Source organism: Thalassophryne amazonica, chromosome 6 (assembly GCF_902500255.1).
Source record: "Thalassophryne amazonica chromosome 6, fThaAma1.1, whole genome shotgun sequence".
NCBI lineage: Eukaryota > Metazoa > Chordata > Actinopteri > Batrachoidiformes > Batrachoididae > Thalassophryne > Thalassophryne amazonica.
This window is the reverse complement of record NC_047108.1, coordinates 113,518,984-113,531,483: the sequence shown is the minus strand read 5'-3', so window position 1 is coordinate 113,531,483 and position 12,500 is coordinate 113,518,984. Positions and strand designations below refer to the sequence as shown.

The 12,500-nt window shown below is 44.3% G+C and overlaps 1 protein-coding gene and 1 long non-coding RNA gene across 2 annotated transcripts in view; one reads left to right on the top strand and one right to left on the bottom strand.

Annotated features, from left to right (window-relative positions):
- espn (espin) overlaps positions 1–12,500 on the top strand; it is a 142,370-nt gene that overhangs the window by 48,000 nt on the left and 81,870 nt on the right. Inside the window, 1 exon segment of the mRNA XM_034173173.1 lies at positions 3,136–3,391. Coding sequence (XP_034029064.1) covers positions 3,136–3,391 — 256 coding nt within the window.
- LOC117512936 overlaps positions 1,659–12,500 on the bottom strand; it is a 21,591-nt gene continuing 10,749 nt past the window's right edge. Inside the window, exon 3 of the long non-coding RNA XR_004561421.1 lies at positions 1,659–1,670. This is a non-coding gene — a long non-coding RNA (uncharacterized LOC117512936). The remainder of the gene's footprint in view (positions 1,671–12,500) is intronic.

Genomic DNA, 12,500 nt, shown 5'->3' with positions numbered 1-12,500 from the left:
AGAAGTTTCAGAAGAAGTCAGTTTCAGCATTTTATCTGGATATTCCACCGTCAAAGGAGATTTTTTTTAATGAAAGATGTGCGAACAAATTGTCATGGCGTCTCGCAGCCACCACTGGAAAAACACCTCTGTTGGAAGCCTTAAGGACAACTTGGAACATGCCCAGCTGTTAAACAATTTCTCAGATACTCACTCCACTGAAAGCCATCAAAAGCCGCCTGGATTTTACAAATGGTTATCAACATGGAGGTGTTTTTCCTGTGGCGGAGCGTCACGGCGGCTGCAAGCCGACGCTGCAATCCGTCCGCACGTCTTTCATTAAAAAAATCTCCTTTAACAGTGGAATATCCGGATAAAATGCTGAAACCAACTTCTTCTGAAACTTCTCTGTTCTCTCACGACGTCCTGGATCAATAGAGCCTGAAATGTGGAGGTTTTCAGCTTGAAACAGGCTGACGACGGCGCCTGAGAGTGCTGCGCGACGTCCCGCTCCGTGGAAAGTCCTTAAAGCGACAGTATCACCTCAAAATCTCTCATCAGCCGTTAAAATTTTCACCGAAAACCAGCTGAATTTTTCGAACCGTGTCCACTTCGATGTGCCTCACAGGTTTAGAAAAAATTTTGATCAAACAAAGCGCCAGTCTCTCAGCAACTTCTCAGACAAAGGAATTCCGACGAGGGGCTGGACGACTCCTCCCACAAGGAGTGCTCACAGGCGAATGACGTCACCGACAGGCGTGGAAAAACTCACGAGGGGCTGGACGACTCCTCCCACAAGGAGTGCTCACAGGCGAATGACGTCACCGACAGGCGTGGAAAAACTCACGCATGCGCACGAGGGTTCAAGCATGTCTGACGTAAAAACATATGAATGAAATCTATATAGTTTTTGAAAAAAAATAAAAAGGACAGTTACTTTAGTGACAGACCTCATATATTCTGCACATGTCTTTTATTTAACAGAGGGACTTTGCGGGGGATTCTTGCAAATAATTTGCCATTCTGGTTATTCTTCTATCCATTTTGATGGTTCTTTTCCGTTTTCTTCCATGCGTCTCTGGTTTTTTTGTCCATTTTAAAGCACTGGAGACCATTGTAGATGAACAGCCTATTATTTTTTGCACCTGCGTATAAGTTTTCCCCTCTCCAATCAACTTTTTAATCAAACTACGCTGTTCTTCTGAACAGTGTCTTGAACGTCCCATTTTCCTCAGGCTTTCAAAGAGAAAAGCATGTTCAACAGGTGCTGGCTTCATCCTTAAATAGGGGACACCTGATTCACACCTGTTTGTTCCACAAAATTGATGAACTCACTGACTGAATGCCACACTACTATTATTGTGAACACCCCCTTTTCTATTTTTTTTTTTTTACTAATAGCCCAATTTCATAGCCTTAAGAGTGTGCACATCATGAATGCTTGGTCTTGTTGGATTTGTGAGAATCTACTGAATCTACTGGTACCTTGTTTCCCATGTAACAATAAGAAATACGAGGGCTGTCTATATAGTATAGGTCCTTTTTATTTTTTTCAAAAACTATATGGATTTCATTCATATGTTTTTACGTCAGACATGCATGAACCCTCGTGCGCATGCGTGAGTTTTTCCACGCCTGTCGGTGACGTCATTCGCCTGTGAGCACTCCTTGTGGGAGGAGTCGTCCAACCCCTCGTCGGAATTCCTTTGTCTGAGAAGTTGCTGAGAGACTGGCGCTTTGTTTGATCAAAATTTTTTCTAAACCTGTGAGACACATCGAAGTGGACATGGTTCGAAAAATTAAGCTGGTTTTCAGTGAAAATTTTAACGGCTGATGAGAGATTTTGAGGTGATTCTGTCGCTTTAAGGACTTCCCACGGCGCGAGACGTCGCTCAGCGCTCTCAGGCAGCGTCATCAGCCTGTTTCAAGCTGAAAACCTCCACATTTCAGGCTCTATTGATCCAGGACGTCGTGAGAGAACAGAGAAGTTTCAGAAGAAGTCGGTTTCAGCATTTTATCCGGATATTCCACTGTTAAAGGAGATTTTTTTAATGAAAGACGTGCGTATGGGTCCGCGCATCGGGACGCAGCCGGCGCGGAGCGGCGGCACAGGAAAAACACCTCCGTGTTGATAACCATTTGTAAAATCCAGGTGGCTTTTGATGGCTTTCAGTGGAGTGAGTATATGAGAAATTGTTTAACAGCTGGACATGTTCCAACTTGTCCTTAAGGCTTCCAACAGAGGTGTTTTTCCTGTGGCGGAGCGTCGCGGCGGCTGCGAGCCAACGCGCGGACCCGTCCGCATGTCTTTCATTAAAAAAATCTCCTTTAACAGTGGAATATCCGGATAAAATGCTGAAACCGACTTCTTCTGAAACTTCTCTGTTCTCTCACGACTTCCTGGATCAATAGAGCCTGAAATGTGGAGGTTTTCAGCTTGAAACAGGCTGATGACGCCGCCTGAGAGCGCTGCGCGATGTCTCGCACTGTGGGAAGTCCTTAAAGCGACAGTGTCACCTCAAAATCTCTCATCAGCCGTTAAAATTTTCACTGAAAACCAGCTTAATTTTTCGAACCATGTCCACTTCGATGTGTCTCACAGGTTTAGAAAAAATTTTGATCAAACAAAGCGCCAGTCTCTCAGCAACTTCTCAGACAAAGGAATTCCGACGAGGGGCTGGACGACTCCTCCCACAAGGAGTGCTCACAGGCGAATGACGTCACCGACAGGCGTGGAAAAACTCACGCATGCGCACGAGGGTTCAAGCATGTCTGACGCAAAAACATATGAATGAAATCCATATAGTTTTTGAAAAAAATAAAAAGGACCTATACTTTATGGACAGACCTCGTATACTCAAAACCTGGATTAATCTTTTTAGTCACATAGCACTACTATTATTCTGAACTCTACTGTATGTAATCCTAAATCTAATTGAACGTTGAATTTCCATCAGTGTGCCTGCAGAGAGAACTGTCATATCTGATGCATGTCGTTTGCAAACAAGAATGTGAACTGGCAGAAAGGTCAGTTCAGTTTTCTAAGTAAAACAGATACGAGAATTTCCAGTATAAAATAAGGGCGAATTTACAATTTTTGAGATTGATAAAAAAGATTTCAAGCTGCTCCTATTCATGATCGTCTTCTTGTGACAGAGCGTGGAGCACCGAGTTTTATCTCGAGACCCTTCAACGGAGCTGGAGTACAAGCAGCCAGACTCCGGCCTCTCGTCCCCAAACACTACCATGCCACCTGCCGGCCAGGCCGTGCACTTTGACATCTGTTCTCCGTCCAGCTCCCTGTCCAACTATGACTCGGCCAATTCCAGCCAGTCCAGCACTGGAGAGAAGAGAAGCAGCTTGGCGCTGTCCCGAGGCCCGCCCGCTCAGCTCAACACGGTGGCGCACACAGGTCTGCAGCACAAGTACAAACCCACACAGTGTTCAGAGGCTGATCTTAACTTAACTTAACTTTTTTTCTTATATAGCGCCAAATCACAACAAACAGTTGCCCCAAGGCTCTCCATATTGTAAGGCAAGGCCATACAATAATTATGAAAAACCCCAACGGTCAAAACGACCCCCTATGAGCAAGCACCTGGCCACAGTGGGAAGGAAAAACTCCCTTTTAACAGGAAGAAACCTCCAGCAGAACCAGGCTCAGGGAGGGGCAGTCTTCTGCTGAGACTGGTTGGGGCTGAGGGAAAAAACCAGGAAAAAGACATGCCGTGAAGGGGGGCAGAGATCGATCACTAATGATTAAATGCAGAGTGATGCATACGGAGCAAAAAGAGAAAGAAACAGTGCATCATGGGAACCCCCCCACAATCTACGTCTAAAGCAGCATAACCAAGGGATGGTCCAGGGTCACCCGATCCAGCCCTAACTATAAGCCTTAGCGAAAAGGAAAGTTTTAAGCCTAATCTTAAAAGTAGAGAGGGTATCTGTCTCCGTGATCTGAATTGGGTGCTGGTTCCACAGGAGAGGAGCCTGAAAGCTGAAGGCTCTGCCTCCCATTCTACTCTTACAAACCCTAGGAACTACAAGTAAGCCCGCAGTCTGAGAGCGAAGCGCTCTAATGGGGTAATATGGTACTACGAGGTCCCTAAGATAAGATGGGACCTGATTATTCAAAACCTTATAAGTAAGAAGAAGAATTTTAAATTCTATTCTAGAATTAACAGGAAGCCAATGAAGAGAGGCCAACACGGGTGAGATATGCTCTCTCCTGCTAGTCCCCGTCAGTACTCTAGCTGCAGCATTCTGAACCAACTGAAGGCTTTTTAGGGAACTTTTAGGACAACCTGATAATAATGAATTACAATAGTCCAGCCTAGAGGAAATAAATGCATGAATTAGTTTTTCAGCATCACTCTGAGACAAGACCTTTCTGATTTTAGAGATATTGCGTAAATGCAAAAAAGCAGTCCTACATATTTGTTTAATATGCGCTTTGAATGACATATCATGATCAAAAATGACTCCAAGATTTCTCACAGTATTACTAGAGATCTGGTTAGACACCATGCTTCTAAGATTTGTGGGGCCAAGTACAATAACTTCAGTTTTATCTGAGTTTAAAAGCAGGAAATTAGAGGTCATCCATGTCTTTATGTCTGTAAGACAATCCTGCAGTTTAGCTAATTGGTGTGTATCCTCTGGCTTCATGGATAGATAAAGCTGGGTATCATCTGCGTAACAATGAAAATTTAAGCAATACCGTCTAATAATACTGCCTAAGGGAAGCATGTATAAAGTGAATAAAATTGGTCCTAGCACAGAACCTTGTGGAACTCCATAATTAACTTTAGTCTGTGAAGAAGATTCCCCATTTACATGAACAAACTGTAATCTATTAGACAAATATGATTCAAACCACCGCAGCGCAGTGCCTTTAATACCTATGACATGCTCTAATCTCTGTAATAAAATTTTATGGTCAACAGTATCAAAAGCAGCACTGAGGTCCAACAGAACAAGCACAGAGATAAGTCCACTGTCCGAAGCCATAAGAAGATCATTTGTAACCTTCACTAATGCTGTTTCTGTACTATGATGAATTCTAAAACCTGACTGAAACTCTTCAAATAGACCATTCCTCTGCAGGTGATCAGTTAGCTGTTTTACAACTACCCTCTCAAGAATCTTTGAGAGAAAAGGAAGGTTGGAGATTGGCCTATAATTAGCTAAGATAGCTGGGTCAAGTGATGGCTTTTTAAGTAATGGTTTAATTACTGCCACCTTAAAGGCCTGTGGTACATAACCAACTAACAAAGATAGATTGATCATATTTAAGATTGAAGCATTAAATAATGGTAGGACTTCCTTGAGCAGCCTGGCAGGAATGGGGTCTAATAAACATGTTGATGGTTTGGATGAAGTAACTAATGAGAATAACTCAGACAGAACAATCGGAGAGAAAGAGTCTAACCAAATACCGGCATCACTGAAAGCAGCCAAAGATAACGATACATCTTTGGGATGGTTATGAGTAATTTTTTCTCTAATAGTCAAAATTTTGTTAGCAAAGAAAGTCATGAAGTCATTACTAGTTAAAGTTAATGGAATACTCAGCTCAATAGAGCTCTGACTCTTTGTCAGCCTGGCTACAGTGCTGAAAAGAAACCTGAGGTTATTCTTATTTTCTTCAATTAGTGATGAGTAGAAAGATGTCCTAGCTTTACGGAGGGCTTTTTTATAGAGCAACAAACTCTTTTTCCAGGCTAAGTGAAGATCTTCTAAATTAGTGAGACGCCATTTCCTCTCCAACTTACGGGTTATCTGCTTTAAGCTACGAGTTTGTGAGTTATATGTCGCGGCTCGTCTTTAGTCTTCTCAGGATGTCGTCTTTTAGATAACACAAACTAATTGCAAGTGATATGCTAGAAAATGACACAACACTTTAGAATAATTCAGCCTTAAGCAAGATAAAATGCACAGAGTTTTTAAGTTTATTTAAGCCTTCGACACAAAGCTTAGACAAACTGAGTCCTCTAGAGAGACTGAATAAGTGACAACCGCGCTCATCTATTTATTGGAGACCCGCGGGCATGGCTCCTCCTTCAACTTTTTTATTTATTTCATTCCTAAGACATGGTTTTCTATTGGAAGCGTCCTCTAGTGAACCCTAAGCAGGTGTTAGGCCATTATTTCAATGTGACAAACGCTCCCATTAAAACGTGAAGGATTTACAACTGATTTTTTTAAAAGACCTTCAGCCACAGGTGCAGCTGGCCTGAGGCCCCCTCCGCACGTGGCCTCAGCCACACGTGCAGCTGGCCTGAGGCCCCGGCACGTGGCCTGCGGGAAAGCACCTAAAAGGCCTTGGAAAGCCCCTGACAGACTGAATGACTAATAAAGCCCTTTTTTTGGGTTGAACACCTGCTAGTTCAACCAGAGGACATACAGTTCGGATCAGGACACTTGATAGTTCATCACAGTTCAAATATGGACCTAAAAATTCTTCTACAGTCCCTCCTCTGGGACTCGAAAGAGTCCCATTACATCAATTATACTCTTGGGTTGTTTACTGACAAGACATCCTCATTTGTGCATTGCAAACACATCACTCGACTTACTGATAACTCTGGTGCGGATATGACTATAAGTGATTCTTCACACAGTAAATATATTTAAGTGTAAGTGCAGGTGAACCTACATACTAAGGCACAAGGTGATCAATTAGCTGGATTATATCAACGCAAGGTGACATTCAAACATTGAGTTTTAGTGTAATTCAAGGCACTTAAAATGGCCACATAAAACAAGTTACAGCAACTTCTTAATCATGGCAAAGTAAAGGCTTTACATTGACATCAGTGCAACCAATCATCTTCTGGCATCTATTGTCTCACTCGACCAGAGGCTCCAACCCATTATACTTGGTTCTACATATTATTTTGTTAAAGCGTCACACATTTATTATTTAAATGCATCAAATAACGCCTACGTTACCACTATTTAGTCGACCAATCAAGAAACTATTCTAAGGTTAGCGCAGCTATGTCTAGTTAAATGTTAAACACAATAAATGGTTTCCCTTCATGTCCGTCCTTAAGTCATTTGCCTTAGTCAATCATATAATGGTTTTCATTATAGGCCATTTCTCAACATTCTCCACTTTGTTTTTCTTCTTTTTCAGCTTGTTTTCTAATGCCTGTTTTGGCCAGACGCCAAATTTAGGCGATGCATGTCTCTTGAGGCATGCTATAATTTAAGAAAAAAGGGGTCCCTATGGTGCATCTTTACTACTAAATCTACAAACACGCCGTGTAAGGGTCCCCTTTTTATAACTTTGCAATGTGATATCTATGTGTATGCATTTAGCTTTATCTGTGTTACGCAGATGATGGTAAGGACAGACATTTACCCAACCTTCGTTACTAACATACGAGGGCTGTCAATAAAGTTACGGTCCTTTTTATTTTTTTCAAAAACTATATGGATTTCATTCATATGTTTTTACGTCAGACATGCTTGAACCCTCGTGCGCATGCGTGAGTTTTTCCACGCCTGTCGGTGACGTCATTCGCCTGTGAGCACTCCTTGTGGGAGGAGTCGTCCAGCCCCTCGTCGGAATTCCTTTGTCTGAGAAGTTGCTGAGAGACTGGCGCGTTGTTTGATCAAAATTTTTTCTAAACCTGTGAGACACATCGAAGTGGACATGGTTCGAAAAATTAAGCTGGTTTTCAGTGAAAATTTTAACGGCTGATGAGAGATTTTGAGGTGATTCTGTCGCTTTAAGGACTTTTCACGGTGCGAGACGTCGCGCAGCGCTCTCAGGCAGCGTCATCAGCCTGTTTCAAGCTTAAAACCTCCACATTTCAGGCTCTGTTGATCCAGGACGTCGTGAGAGAACAGAGAAGTTTCAGAAGAAGTCGGTTTCAGCATTTTATCCGGATATTCCACTGTTAAAGGAGATTTTTTTAATGAAAGACGTGCGGACGGGTCCGCGCGTCGGGACGCAGCCGCCGCGATGCTCCGCCACAGGAAAAACACCTCTGTTGAAAGCCTTAAGGACAAGTTGGAACATGTCCAGCTGTTAAACAATTTCTCATATACTCACTCCACTGAAAGCCATCAAAAGCCGCCTGGATTTTACAAATGGTTATCAACACAGAGGTGTTTTTCCTGTGCCGCCGCACCGCGTCGGCTGCGTCCCGACGCGCGGATCCGTCCGCACGTCTTTCATTAAAAAAAATCTCCTTTAACAGTGGAATATCCGGATAAAATGCTGAAACCGACTTCTTCTGAAACTTCTATGTTCTCTCACGACGTCCTGGATCAATAGAGCCTGAAATGTGGAGGTTTTCAGCTTGAACAGGCTGATGACGCTGCCTGAGAGCGCTGCACGACGTCTCGCACCGTGAAAAGTCCTTAAAGCGACAGAATCACCTCAAAATCTCTCATCAGCTGTTAAAATTTTCACTGAAAACCAGCTTAATTTTTCGAACCGTGTCCACTTCGATGTGTCTCACAGGTTTAGAAAAAATTTTGATCAAACAACGCGCCAGTCTCTCAGCAACTTCTCAGACAAAGGAATTCTGACGAGGGGCTGGACGACTCCTCCCACAAGGAGTGCTCACAGGCGAATGACGTCACCGACAGGCGTGGAAAAACTCACGCATGCGCACGAGGGTTCAAGCATGTCTGACGTAAAAACATATGAATGAAATCCATATAGTTTTTGAAAAAAATAAAAAGGACCGTTACTTTATTGACAGCCCTCGTATATCCTTCTTTGTTTTTATTTACACTCAGATTTCTGAAACCAGTCCGCAATTCAAACTCAAGAACCAAGATCATAGTCCGTGTTCAGTGCCATTACGTCAGTCCGCGCTCCTCAGCATTTACTCAGCATCTGAAGTTTTGGGAGAAGTTGGGGAACATGGGGAGGTTGGCCTTTCAGGGGTAGTGGGGGAGGATCAGGAATTCTGGCTTTCAGACAGTCGTGCAGTTCTCTGATGGATCTTTCCAGCTCCTTGTGCTGCTTGGCCAGGTTGTACAGGGCCCCCAGAGAATTCTTGCCCACATTCAGGGTGGTGGTGGCCAGCCCTAGCTGTTCCCTTTCCATATGCTCCATCATGCAGGCTAGCATGTCCATACTAGACTGAAGACCACACAGTTGAGTATGGAGGCCCTCCTGAGCACAAGAGATGTTGGCATTGTCACGGTGTATCCTGAACAGGTATGCAGCTGTCTGACTTAGTTGTGGCATGATTTCCTCAAATAGCTCATGGGGAATGTGATTTGTGAGGGGCAGGAGCTGCTCCAAGGTTTTTGGAACAGACTCTTGTGGAAGACGAAGCTCTCGAACCAAGATTGCCATGTCCAGTGGGGTGACCATGACCAGATTAAGGTTGTGCAGTCCAGGGGACAGGAAGTACAAGGGGGAAGGCATTTCGTGTGTGGGGGGAGTATTGTTGATGTCGCACAGGCAAGTGGTTGGGACACTCTGGGCATTTAGTAGCCTGTACAAAGCTCCCCTCTGTCCTGGTGGGTGAGTTCGACTAAGGTCCACCCCTGCTGATCCTCCTCCAGAGGTACTGGGCTGATCAGAATATCTCTCCTGCCTTGGGGGTGGAAAGCTGGGGACAGGTCCTAGCAGTGAATTGGGTCTAGGATGCACTCGGGCAGTTGCTGCATATGGCCGACCTTGGCTGCCTCCCCTGGTGGGTATCGTTGCCACTGGCACATGTGACTGTCTCCATGGCATCTGCGGAAGGGGTGTGTTCCTGAGTCCAAAGGGTCCTTCAGGTGATGGTGGAGTCCTCGGGCCGACTCTTGCTGCAGGCAGATTCTGTGAAGCCGTCATCGCCAGGTGCTGGAACGATGAAGATCCTTCTGTTGCCAACTGGTTTAGCTGCTGGATGGATGGCGGCTGTGGCGACCAATCATGTCTCGACCATCCCTCCTGTATATCCTCTTCTCCAAACAGTTCTGAGAGTCCAATCAGACTTGATAGAGGCAGATCAGGCATAGGTCCCTGATCAGGGGAGTCTGGTCTCTCAGCCATACTCCTGTGTCCTAGTAATATACATATACGTTCATTATTACAGCTCCATGTCATTCTTTCAGATATTGTCTATCCTATCCCTCATTTTTGTGGGTGCATGTGTGTGAATGTAAATGTGCGTGCATGTCTTCTTCCTCGTCTACAATATCACCAAGCACGGTCCATCCCAGTCCTCCCTATCTGGGGTGTACGCCACAATATTAGGGAGCTGGGGGCTGTCGGGGAGGATAATTGGTATTTCATCCATTTCCATATATTCTGGTTCTCTGTCTGTTTCGTTTGTGCTTTCTTCCAGGGCTCGGATGGCTAACAGTGGGAGCTGTCCTACTGTGGATGAAATCAATTTATTGACCAGAAATTTTATCAAGGGAATACCACAACATATTACCAGCAAGACCGCCACCCCTGTTAGTGCCAAGATTACACCTATCTGATATAACCAGTCTTTCCATGATATCCACCCTCTCCTTAGAGTCCCAAACAGTGAAAACAGTGGGCCAATATTCATTCCATTCCCTACAATGTATCCAGAATCGTCAGTTTCATTTCTCCCTCCTATGGAGTTACTTAACAGTTCCTGTTGCATCTCTTCAAGTGTGATTAAGAGCTCTGTCAAATTTCCGTCTTCCCCTGTACGCATGGGAATAGCTGTGCAACATTCGGTGGCTTTGATCATAATACAAACTCCTTGTTCATCAGCCATCATCATCTCGATAGCTAATCTATTTTGCATTGTCATTAGCGAGGTGGCGTGCAGTTGTTCGGTTAAGGCTCCTACTGCTGCCAATGTCCAGTTCAGGTATCTTTGTTGATTATACCACAAGTAATTAATCCACTGCACCTCCTGGAACCTAGAACGGATTTTTGGAGTAACCCCAAACAGAGCCAATGCCCATCCCCATTTATCCGCATCTTCATCTGCTTTAACTCTGCTACTGTCTATGGCTTCTAACTGTCGGGGTATCCCTTCTGGTATCCCGTTTCTTACTGTGATGTTGTAGTCTGTTTTAAACGTCATTCTTCCTCTTTTCTTACGAAGTTTCTGTGGCATGGGTTGTATTGAATTCGGCATTTCAATTACTGTTATTGCTCCTGTGAGCATCACAGGAGCACAAAGGCCTTTCCAATTCGGGGACAGCGATGACAGGAGTTTCCTTTTTTGTCCGCATATCCAAAAGATGTCAGCTAAGGGTACCGTTCCCTTAGCTAAATTTGGAGTAGATACCCATGAAGCATGGGTGAGATTCAGTCCAATTACAGACCCCCCTGTGGCCGGTACTATTTGTTCACACTGTATGCCTGCTGCTGGCAGGGTGTGACAGACGGTAATGTTCCATGCTGTTTTGGCCGGTTTGTATTCTTGCTGCTTTTGCATACACTGTATGTGGTGTTTTGGCTGGGTCGTCCCTACCTGCCAATCGCTTATGTATTGTGCTACTAAGCCTTTAGCTATACAGAATGGGTGTATCATCCCTTTCTCTATTTTAATCATAGGTGGAACGGTTCCTTCTGTACTTAGGGGCACTGGACAAAGTTTACTGTCGGCAGCATATTTTTCATCACCTACTGCCATTTTCATAACACATTGTGTATAGCATTCTGCTTGGTCTGAGTTATGTTGGGGACTCCTATAACAGTTATTGATATCAGGTAGGGGTTTAGCCTGAGGTATCACACCTTTCCGGTGACAGGCTATGCAAGGCTTTTCACTGATCTGCCTAGCCGAAAATTTCAACCATTGGTAAAATAAATTGGTCTTCAACCCTTGTGTGCGGGCTAGGTCTGTACTGGGATCCCATCTCCCTAAGTGACTGCTTGTTTCTAGGCTTCTAATTGTCCTCTTTTTCCTTGGTTTGATTTTTACCCATTTTGTGGCTTCATGTACTGTAACAGTTCCGTCTTGCTTGGTTTCCCTGCATCCTCTTTTATCACAAATTACCTCTATGTTGAGTGTTCCCTCCTCTTCACATTTGATGCTAATGGCTTCGCCTAATATGTAATCCCCCAGCTTTCCCTGTATTCCTATGTTCTTGTAGGCTTTTGATTTAATGTATACCAAATTATATGTTTTTCCTGTGTTTAGAATGCCTTGTTTAGCTGCTATTGCGGCCATGGCCACGGCACAGTCCGTTGTATGTTTTGGATGTCTATTTTCTCCCATACTGACCACCAGTAGTATTGTCAATCCCTTGAATAATTCCTTAATCATTGCTCTGATGACTGTTGAGATGTGCTACTAGATGTGCTACTAAGTGAGCCGTCACTAGATGAGCTGTCACTAGGGATGTGTGGTGTATCTGTGCTTTGTCTGGGTTGTACTTCCTGCGGTTCTTCTGTCGGTAAATCTACTGAGTTGCTGTCCGAGTCTGATGTCTCCTGTGGCCTGTCTATCTGTCGGTCTGTATTTCTGTCTGTCTGTTGGCCTACGTCTCCAGTTGTCTCTGAGTCTGCATCTGAGTCTGTCGCTGCTCTATCTGGCAGGGATCCACTACTCTCTGAAGCTGTG